The sequence below is a fragment of the Geospiza fortis genome, unplaced genomic scaffold (assembly GCF_000277835.1).
Source record: "Geospiza fortis unplaced genomic scaffold, GeoFor_1.0 scaffold138, whole genome shotgun sequence".
Classification (NCBI taxonomy): domain Eukaryota; kingdom Metazoa; phylum Chordata; class Aves; order Passeriformes; family Thraupidae; genus Geospiza; species Geospiza fortis.
The window spans coordinates 10,688,516-10,700,338 of record NW_005054307.1 but is presented as its reverse complement, the minus strand read 5'-3'; the positions used below and the strand labels follow the sequence as shown (position 1 = coordinate 10,700,338).

At 37.1% G+C, this 11,823-nt stretch overlaps 1 protein-coding gene across 6 annotated transcripts in view; it reads right to left on the bottom strand.

Annotated features, from left to right (window-relative positions):
• The window catches only part of CACNB2 (calcium voltage-gated channel auxiliary subunit beta 2), a 110,589-nt gene that overhangs the window by 19,972 nt on the left and 78,794 nt on the right, over window positions 1-11,823 (bottom strand). For all 6 annotated transcript variants that reach the window (XM_031066780.1, XM_031066779.1, XM_005418606.3 and 3 more), the window contains exon 9: window positions 9,123-9,232. In XM_031066780.1, coding sequence (XP_030922640.1) covers window positions 9,123-9,232 — 110 coding nt within the window. The remainder of the gene's footprint in view (window positions 1-9,122; window positions 9,233-11,823) is intronic.

Sequence of the window (11,823 nt, the reverse complement as noted above, 5' to 3'; positions counted from 1 at the left end):
GGTTTTCCTCCTCCTGCCTGCTGAGGCTCAGTTTAGGCAGAATTCAGATGGCTTTTAATGTACACACACGTCCAAGTGGTATTGACAGAAACGATGTCATGTTTGGAAACCTCCACAAAACCAAGATCTATTTATAATGGACTAACATCTCCTGAAATGCAGCACTGTAATTATGTGAAAATATAAAACAGATAGTGTCATTTAAAAATACTAAATGGCACATAAAAATGTCTACTTCCTGCTTCATTTCTCTGGGCTAGCAAAACAATAGCATTCATGGAATGATGCTTCTTATGCCAAGTTTAAATTGGAAGTAAATTTTAATGGCCTATGAATGGAAAGATTGAAAGCAGCAGACTGCAGCAGTAACACAAGTGGCTGAGTACTGCACAAGGGTGCACTGAAATGACTGTGCCAGGAAGAACCACAGCATCTTCAGAAGGTGCCCTGCCACAGCCAGCACTGCTCGTATCATCAGGCTCCCTCACACTCTGTTAAGGAGTAATTGTAATAGCAAAACTGAGCAAAGAAGCAGTCTAACATTTATTTTCTCCAGGGGATCAAGCAAGTGTCTCTGCATAGTTCAGAAGGACACCATCATGTCAGGCTGGCAATAACTTGGGTATTTTGCATGATGCCTCATTACCCAGAGCAGTGCTATAGGCTTTTACAGATCTAGTCCATACATAGGCACCAAGTAAGCATTCCCTCGGTCTGTTGTTTTTTTCAGAACAAACATAAATAAAAATGTTCAGCCTTTCTCACAGACAGGACGTAGAAATACTCCATCCTTGGCTATTCAACCCCTCCTGCTGATGGTGTGCCGCTCACAAAACATTTGCGTATTCACTGAGTGGGAGAGATTCTGACTCTGCAGCCTGATGCTCAGAGTGGGAGGCAAAACACATGGATTCCAGTTCCTTCTCCAGGGAAAGTTTAATTATTATGCAAAGTGCGTAAGGCTCAGCAGGACCAACCAACAGCCATCCTAAAGGTGCTCATAGCCCTGGCATAGTGATGGGAATGATGAGTCCATGCCTCTCTTAGCAGAGAACAGAGCTGAACCCAGACTCCTGTGCATTCTGGTTGAACAATGCAAATTTTTAATCTTGAATAAAATGGCGATACAGACTGCTGAACTTCAATCAGTTCCACCAGCCCAGGACAAAAAAAAAGCCTCAATCAATTCAACCTACAGTGTGAATATATTTAAGGGAAGCAAACCGTACTCCTAAACAAACAGCTAACTAGCTAAAAATATTTTCTTCACCTATCCAAGTGTCCTGTCTATTACAAAGATATCCATAACCTTAGAAATTATTCTAACACATTGCTACAGTATTTTTCAAGCACGTTTTGTTTCAATGTAATTATCAACCACACATATTTCTGTATAGTATCATGAGAAAATATAAGAACAGGTTGCTAAGAGTTATTTCTAATTTACAGAAATCAAGAATTTTTCCCCCATATACCCTCTGAAAACACTCAGGAAATTTCATTCAAATGCTTTACCTATACTGTATCAAAACCTTATTTGAAAGCTGAAATATTGGAAAGTTAGTAATAAACTTCTAATACAGAACTACCTAAAGAATTCATTAGGGAAACTCTCACATTAGATGTTAAGGAAATCAAGGCTGCTCCAGCAGGATAAAACAGTATTTTGGGCATGTGAAACTGATAAATTATAACAGGTTCACTAAATTCATGCTACTCTTACCCCATTTGTGGGCAAAAAGAAGTATAGCTACATCCTCATGAAAACCCCAAAAGCTCTTAGCTGCTATTTTACTGCATTCTGGTTCAAGGCAGGTTCAGGTTTACCAGGTTAACATATTTACCACTTGAGAGTGAGGGTTATGGACATTTGTCACAGCTACCTTGAATATAAAATTATAAAGGGACAATCAGGATTTTCCATAACACATTGAACATCTCCTTTATTTTCTTTGAACTATATTTCTGTGAATTCTGAGACTTTGGGAGGGAAATGCACTCTTGATTAAGTCCAAATTTTGCATTCCTTGTCCTTGGCCTCTGTAAGCAATGAAGGTTTTTTAGGAGGCCTAGCTAGCATGCTCTTAAATTTATTTTTGATTTATCGTTGAGGAAGTCCTTACTTGAAACTTATCCTATAGGACGACGGTCATTAAATTACCAGACATGGAAAATACATAGTAATATAAAGTATGTATAAAATATACAGTATGTATGTATATATATACACACATATGTATATATTTAACAAATAAATTGTTACCATAGTTTCAAGCATTCTATTGCCTTCTCACACAAATATCAAGGAAAAAAAAACCCTGCAAGGCTGAAATTTGCACAGCTAATCCACAACTATCTCTTTGAGCATTTATATTTCATTTTCAGAAGACAAAACTTTAGGGTATCAACCTAATGATGTGAATGGAAGCTCTATACACTTTTTAGAGACAGCTTTCCAAAAGTAGGTGCTCAATTGCACATGCAAAGTGGGTGCATGTAATGCCTGACAGGTTACTGCATATGCACATGGAAAGCAAATAAACACTCCCAGGCACGTGATGGCAATCAATTTACCATAAAGACAATGACACATTTTACATCCATGGTCACATGTCTGTGTTAGAACACGCAGATTAGGTGCACACATCTCAGAAATACACAATGTGGGATACCTAATCTGTAGTGTTTACTTGTCAATGTCAACTTTATTTTTATATTTACTTGAAAATAAATCAGGAAAACCAGCAAGGTTTTCTAAAAGAAAGACTTAGCAACACAGTACAGGATCGGCTTTTGTCTGTCAGTGAGCCAGATGCAAGAAACACACAGTGGTTCTGTCAGGTACAATAAAGCACTGAACACAAAACAGCAGGAAAAGTAATTTGCAAGCTTGTATACATACCTAAAACATCTGGAAAGGGAGAGCATTAATGAAGCAAAGAATGGAAAAAGCCAACACAATCAGGTTTTGTACAAAGCATACAGCATGAGGTAAGGTTATAACAAGTATAACACACACAGAAAAAGGTTTGGGTTCTTTTGACAAAGAAATGCAGCAGAAGCACAAAGCTGGTTCAGTTTCTGCAAATGGCATGTGTCCATATAAAGAATTAACTAAGCCAATTGGGGCTGATTTTCAAATGAATAAGGTTTAACCACATACTGTACATTCTTGGAGAAAAAATCGGTTCAAAATTACAGATTTCTTCTAGGCTTTAAAAGAAATTTGCCCTTTCCTTCAATTTAGTTCTAACATCTCACGTGTTAAAACATGTAACAATATTGACAAGCAAACATTTCCCTTTACATCAAAACAAGCTTAATTAGAGAGTGTCCAGTTTCAAACTGGGATAGAGAGGAATAAGACTGTACTATTCACCTAAATCTTTATGAGCCAAACACTATTTTTAAAAAGTTCTCGAGAACATTAATTTTATACTAAATATGCAGTGGCAGCATTGGTTTCCAATAAGTCAAATCCCAAGCCTATTTTTAACTGATTCCATTACAAAAGCAAACTGTCAGTCGATAGGTGTGTGTAGCATTATAAGCTGAGAGAGACTCCTTTATAATCCTGTAAATCCAGTTCTTCGTGGCTATTCCTATTTCTGATTATCACATTGCTGGTGTATGTCTCTTCGAAATAAATTCTGGTTTGTCTATTAAATCATTCCAAAGAATGGTGCTCACTTCACTGTTTTCCGTGCTATGTACAACAATGCAGACCTGTATTGGGTGATAAGAGTTCTCAAAAAGAGGTACATTTATTTTCCAGAGGAAAGTATTTGGTATTGATATATCAAGCACAGAACCTTTTTACTACCTGAAGTAATTAATGGAACACTTGTTAAAATAATAAAAAAACAACAAAATATTTCCAGAAGTCTAAGAAATAGCCTTCTCTGCTGCAGTTACAACTGGTGCTCACAAACGTGATCATAAGTGAGGGGTAGATCAGTGGCCTGGCTGCATGAGGTACCACTACACAAAGTTTGATGAGTAAAAAAATAGCTTTTCATTGAATTTGGTAGGAAGGAGGGATTTGGATTAACAAAAAGCAGTTCTGGGGAGCTGTATTTGCTATATATATATACATATATATATATATATATATATACACACACATATACATATATATATAGCAAATATGTATATATATATTTACATAAAGGCATTTTTAAGTTGTACCAGATATAGGAATAAACCACGTAGATCTCTGTCCACGTGCCAATGACTGTTCAAGGAGGAGAGAGAAGAGAGCAACTCATCTCCCCACATGTCATAGTTGTGCAGCCAGGAAGCCATTTCAGAGTAAACCAAAACAAACCAAAACAAATACTGTTTTTCCTTAGCAAGAACAAAAATTTTTTGTGATAAATACCAGTTTTAAATACCTAGGCCAGACCTAAGTCACTGTAGATAGTCTGGACAAAATCATAAAACAAATGAACAAAACAAAAGAACAACAACAACAACAACAACAACAACAACAACAACAAAAAACCAGCACAAATTTAGAATTTATAATTTGCTGAAATTCTAGGGTTTTTCCTTTCCCCCCTCAGTGATTTGGGGAGAAGACCCCATTATTTTCATTTTAGAGAAGGGAAAATGTAGATAGAGAAAAAATCATTTTCCAGGACTCTGAGCAGACCTGAAGCAGATACTAGAAAAGAACTAATGTTATGTGAGTCCTGATTTAATGATGTATCTATAAGCCTTGTAGTAGAGAATACTCTTGACTGCAAAGATAATGCTGATAAAATATGAAATGCCAAAATAGCTCTCCTAAACCAAATCTTTTGTGATCTGTATTTCAAGAGAGCACATTCAGAAACATACAATATAGCTGTTTCTTTAGGGCTGCTGTCTCATTCAGTATGCAACTCCATACACTGTCAACTGATAAGAAGCCATTGAATAATTTACTTCATTGTCAAATACTTGCTTCACATCTCATTTAGAACACATGGCTCTAATCTTTCTCTGAAAACAGAATGCATAAAATATTTACAGGCTATTTTGTGGAGCTTACTTTGGTGGTAGATGCAAAAAAAAAAGATTTTTCCCTTTGAAATATCCCGGTTAGGTGAGAAGCTGGAATTATTCGTATATTCCAAAGAGAAAATTGAATTACAAAGAATAATCACAAGTTATGAATAATTCGGGGGGATTAATTTTCAGAAATGTAGTGTCTGATTCTTCAGAGTAATTACCAGTAAAAATTATATTCTGAATAGAAATGCAGCAAATCCTGATTCCTGGGGATTCTTTCTTTCAAAATGGAACATAACCTTGAAGTTTCTTTTAGAAGTCAGTACTAAGACTCAGGACATTCATGATGCTGCTCTGTACTGTCAGTACAGAGTATCAGTACTGATCTGAGAGCAGGAAAAAATTCTTTGAGCTAGGCTGGGAATGAAAATAATATCTCCCCAGTTAAATGTCTGCAAAGAGTAGAGCCTAAAATAAGAGAACTTCTGGGGAATGAGGATCCACAAGGCTGATATTTTACAAGCTCCCAGGAGGAGCTCCAGTACAACATAAAGGACTGCCTGTTTTCCATCCCCCTTCTCCAAGGCAGTGCATTACCATGCAACAGGCTGATTTTGATGGTATACACTATTATTTGACAGATCCAAAGCTTGAACTTCTCTTTCAGCTACAACACTCAGTCTTTCTACAGAAGATGCTTGAAGCATACAAAGAACAGTGAGAAAAAATAGCCATCTTCATAAAGTCTGTAAATAACTAATCCAGTACTGTGCAGCAGTTCTGTATCAGAAGCAGCAAAAGCCACTATTGCATTGGGGCAATTGCATTGCTTCCAATTCCCCACACTGTTTTATACATTTTTCAAGAATATTAAGGCAGAGGACTGGTGGAATAGTCTGTAAATATTTGATCAAAGACTGGATCACAGCATATATAACCTAAAGATACTAAAATGCTGCACAGTTAGCCTTCTTATTATCACTTCCTAACCTTTATTTTGCACTGCTTCAATTTGTAAAACTAATAATATTCTTTTAATAGGATATTTTGTTGACTTATAGCAAATCCATCACACAAACTGAAAAAAAAAATCCTCTATAGAGTGTGATATTGACACTCACCTCTTCTACTTCAGCCAACTAAATACTCACAGCAGTGGTGTGATTATACCTACCAGCAGACTACAATGATGTTTTTTGATTCTGACTCTTATTTCTGCCTTGAGGTACATTGTAGATAGGCAAGGGAACAGGCTGTAACATGCCTTGTACTTTTTTCTTTTGCCTTCTGCAAGGGTTTTCCACTGTCTTACAAAAGCAGTTACCTTTTCTGACTCCAGCTTATTTTATTTTATTTTATCTCAGTTTATCTCAGTTTTCCTCCAAACACTGCTGCCACAGCACTTCCCTCCCTGACTTCCTGTCTGATTTCTGTCCTCCCATGGTTTATCCCATGCCTAGAGCACTGACCTGGAGGTGCTTTATCAGTGGGTTTGACTATCCCAACTCTTTTTCCATATGTCCAACCTTTTCCATAATGTATTTTCACTACTTGCCTTCCTGCCTTAGCCTGGCCAGCCATTTATTCCTCCAGGTGAACATCTTTCAAGTAAATGACTTTTTATTCAATTCTCCATGCTGCACAGCAAAGGAGGGACTACAAATTAAAAGATGAGCATCTTTTCACCTCAGTTCTGCTTGGCTGCCCTGACTCAGTCTGCTGGGAGAAGGTTCTGCTCAGCATCATTGCTGGACCTTCCCAAGGAAAGCTGAGTCTTCAAGCAATTCAGATGCAAAACCTGCCATGTGTTAGGAGCAGCTTCCAATCATTTGGTCAAGTTTTCTCATTAGTTTCATAAAATTGCGCAGAAATATGTAACTGAAATTTTGTTCAAAACCCTGCTAGATTACTAAAACAATGGGAGCATTACAGCTTCTGAAAGAAAAGGGTTTGAGAATATTTTTGCATATGTAAAATTATTTTGTTCCCTAAATTTATGCTAGAATGACCCAGTTGCTCTGGGTCTTCGAAGTTATTTTATGAATCAGTTAATTTTTAGAACAATTATATGCAACTGAAAACCTGATATGTAGCAGGAAATCTTAGTTAATAACAGGCCTGTTACAAAAACTAGAGAGACACATCTACCTATCTATCCACATATTTGCATATATGTATATATAAACACTGTCATCTTTTGGGTGTCCCAAACTGAGGCTCTGTCAGAACTCCCATTTTAAATACCTCCATCTAAAAAAGTAGCTTGACACAAAGAAAAAATGTTGATGCTCTCAAGAGTACAGTTCTACATGAGGTAAAGGTGTACAAGATTGAGCAGCATTTAATTTTTATTGATTTTTTTTCCTGTATAGAATTTTGTGATAGGTGTTTCACATATATGAGAAATTAATGATATGCTTTCACTGCTGCAAATATTTGCTGCATATATTTGTACAGTATTGCAAGATTGCATAAGCTTTGCTGATGAGGCTTAATCATCATGATTGTGTTCCATGACTAGTTAGCCTCCATACTCATTACTAGTTTTCAGTCCTAGTCAAAATAAGTGACACTTTATCTTTTCATTAGATTATTAAACAGTCTTTGGTGACAAGATGAAATTCACACATAAGAATATTCTTGTGTGTAAAGATATTAATTATATTGTTACAGTACATTGCATTTTCATATTTGAAAACACATAAAATAAGACACACTTGGAAGCTACAGACTACTTTCAAGCAAAAATTCACAGCCTCCATATAACTGAAAGCAAAGGTTTTACAAAACAAACTTTCAAGAAAGGGAACTAAAAATTTTTAAGGCAGACAAGCTTATTCTAAAAAGTAGTACTATATTAGGCAAATGTTAAATATTCAGTCACAGTTCAGGTGTTGGAAATTTTTTTGTTGCATAACTGATAAGAACTTATTAAATAGGAAGAATGAAGCTACTTTCTTGTTTCACAAAATTTACAATTTTTCAAGATGCAGTGCTGTGTTCAGCAGAAACCAATCTCTGTCAAAGGCTACTAAGAGGAACCTGCAGCTCTGTAAATGCAGAAACATGACTGAGTATTCACCTGGGATGTAGGAAGTTCCACTTTTTTTGGTATTTGATGGGGGACTTGATGGCGGATTTATTATGGGATTTTGTCCCGTATCTCAGTCAAGCCTTACACAAGTATATAGATGCAGACTCCTGGCAGGATTCATCTTAGAATCGCAGAATGGTTTGTATTGAAAGGGACCTTAAAGGTCATCTAGCTCCAGCCCCCTGCCATGGACAGGGAACCTTCCCCTAGACCTCTTGGCTATTTCCAGGTGTCTCAACACAGGGAATGCACCAGTGATAGCAGCAGAGTCCCGGATACATCTCACTCTAGAGGAAAGGCAAAGGCAGTCAGGAATTAAGACTCCAAAATGATCACCTTTTCCTCCTGACTCTAAGGACACCTTGCAATGGGAAGCTCCAGGGCAGCCACCTGGTACTGTAAATGGTTACATTCAATTACAACTTCCTAGCTAAGCTAATTTTTATTTTCAAGGTAATAAATGTTTAATTATTGACACAACTGGACAAGCTTCAGTACAAAAAGACTCATGTAAGATGACAGATATTTAGGCTATGAATGTAGCTATACAGTTTTTAAAAAACATCTCCCTTTTTGCATCCTTCCTTTTTTTTTGTACCAATCTTACAATTAGTTAAAACTGATACAAAATTCATAAAATGTGTACTTCAATAATTTCTCCCAGGCTTCGTGTCAGTAGCTATCACTACTAGTAATCTTATTAAAAATCATGCATAGTATAAATAATATTAATGTAATTCCAAGTATTTAACCAGAAGAACATGCCTTCAGATTTTATATGGATAGCTGCCTCTCCCTACTGAGGCCAACAGCAAAACATGAAAACTGAGCACAAGCAGAATAAACCAAAATCAGCACTATTAGAAGTTTACCTGATAGTGATTTAAAAATGATTTCTAGTGCCAGAATTTCTGAATTATGGGAATTGTGATTTTCCCACAGCAGAGAGAAGGCTATTTTTAGCTTACACATATGAAAGGAGAGTAGCATACTTCACAGGCAATTTGTAGACAGCATCATTGCAGGTACTCACCTAGGCTTGATCTGGTGTTAGAGCGCTCTATGATCGCGTGCTTGCTGGGATTGTTTAACACTGAGCGTTTGGCAAGCGAGATGTCTGCTGTGACTCGTGTAATTGATATACTGCAAGATAAATACAGCAAAGTAGCACTGAGCGCTATTTAGCTTTCAGGGATGTGGGGAGAAGTCTCATTTAACACTAGAAGATGGCTAAGACTACAAGAAAATAAGTTCTCAGCAGCACAGTATGCTTCACCCAATGTGAACAGAGAAAAAACTTTATCTAACTTAATATTGCTACAATAACGACTGATAAGTCATCCTCCTACAGGAGCCTGGGGAGAGGGGAGACAGGAGGAGGTCAGGGATTGCTGCAGAAGATGGGACTTTCTTGGGGTCTCCAGGTCTGGTGACGGTCTGACATTTCACCAGTACCCCCAGTATGACCAGGCTGGTTTCTCCTTTCCCTGACTTCTTGAATGACAAGAATATACTGAATGACAACCTGGCTTTATCCATACCTGCAAGACATGTAGGGATATGCAGAATTAAATGGTAAAGGTAAGGCTTATTAGGGAAATGAGTCCAGCAATATAACTGAGGGGTTTTTTGTTTGTTTTGGTTTGGGGTTTTTTGGCTTTTTTATTGTTCAGCTTACTAGCATGTGTTTTTCTGACAGAGTGCAAGAGCTATAAATTTCCAGAAAAATTCATGCTAGCAATGAAATGCTAGCATCTAAAAATAGGAACTGTTACTTGGAGAAGCACATACTTGAAAAGCCTAGGTTGACTATCTGGCAAGCTCAGTTTTGTGTTTATGAGAAAAGATAAGCCAAGAAAGAAGTGGTTACTTTCAGTTGTTTGCACTGCTACATAACCTTCTGAATATTCTTCTTCCTAGGAAAACAGTTACCTTGGTCTATTTTGCTTTACAGGGTCAAAATGCCCCCTTAAGTTCCTTTTCAAACTCTCTGTTCTAATGAGGTTTAGAGGTCATATTTTTCCAGTGCTGAGAGTTAAATCAGACTGATGATATTCCCTGTTCTTCCTTGTAGGATTTTACTTGCAATTTAAAAGAGGAAATAGATCTGCTAAGTGGGGGGCTCCTCTCTAGCAAGCACAGTCAGATGCTGTTTGTTCATCTGAAATGTAATCCAATAGGCCATTTCCCAGTGAACTCAACATGTGTATGCACTTATCTAAAAAATGTCACAGAGCCAGAAGTTAATATGAAAAAGCAGAACTATGTGCACAATACTGATTAGTAATATAATTTTGGAAACCTAGGGGTGATTGAGCTTAAGCTAAAAGCATAATCAAAGGTGGTGATTTCTGGCACAGCTCCTCACAGACAATGCCACTTGTCTTAAAATTAAATCAAACATGTATATTGGGATACTTATTAGTTTTCTTTATTTGCTAATGGAAGGATTGTAAAAACTTTTATAGCTTTTTGGTTTTTTGAGTTGATTTGGATTCTTTTCTGCCAGTCTTTCTTCCTACAGGCAATAGTAAATTTTTGCCTTTTAAAATGAAATTATGGTATACTGAACGATGCCAGATTTATCAGTCTGTTTGTCTATGAAAAATACTATTTTTAATTTTAAGACTTTTTACCATCTTTCTGAGGACATTTTCATGTCTTTGAGAAATGGCACATCAGGAAGACTAAGTCTGCTCTCAAAACAAAGGGTGTTTATGTTCATCTTGCAAAACAATTGCAATGAGAGTAGGGACAACAGTGTGGCAGCTCAAAGCAGTAGCATGAACCCGAGAATCTCTGGTGCAAATTTGTTCAGGACCTTAAGTAATGATTCCAACGGCTACTGAAGTTTGGTATGCTTCAAATCTGCTACTATAGACACAAATTTTTTTTGGAGTATTTGTGGATTCACCCTGCCACAGTTGAATCTACAACTGAAAATCTGACATGCTCTAAAATATTTAAATATATAAAGATGCAATAATTTTCTTCTGCTTGCAACAAATGTTTTGTTGACTTCCAATTCTGAAGGTGTGTTATCTAGGGTTTGACAATCCTGACTAATTTACTAAAGTGGTTAGGTATTGACATCATTATTCTGACTGAGAAAAACCACCAGCTCAAGCCACAATGTGTGGTATTTTAAAGAACTGAAGCTATTGAAAAAAACCTCAAGCTCCCTTCTTCAAAGTTTTGACAGCAGCAAGACACACAGAATACTGTTATGGATCTGACCACTTCCAAACTAAATAGAACATTCCTTGAAATTACAGATTTTATTATAACATCTTCCTGTTTTCACAATTTTTCCTCCCAAAGTCAACCCATTAGGACATATTAATCTGGAGCTTGATCCAATACCAATATAATAATGTCTGGAGAATGCATCTGATGTCTCTGCTCCATGGGTCTGTGATGTTGGAGTTATAGACCACAGCACTGCTTTTAGAGACAGACTATCATTTGACATCATGCCACTATCATTTGACATCTGTACCACAGCAGCGCCTGAAGGCTCAAATGCAAATCCCATTGTGTTACAGCTGAGTGTGCTGCAACCACTCAGATCAGAACCCAGCGGGTGCAGCCGATGTGCTGCCAAGGGTGAGTGTATTTCAGCAAGGTAGGGCACTGCCCCACCCCCCTCATCCCACTCCTTTTGAAACTTCCCACTATAGAGCCCACAACTACTGTCAAACCAAGCTCCAATCCTGAAGGATCAAAAGTTTGAC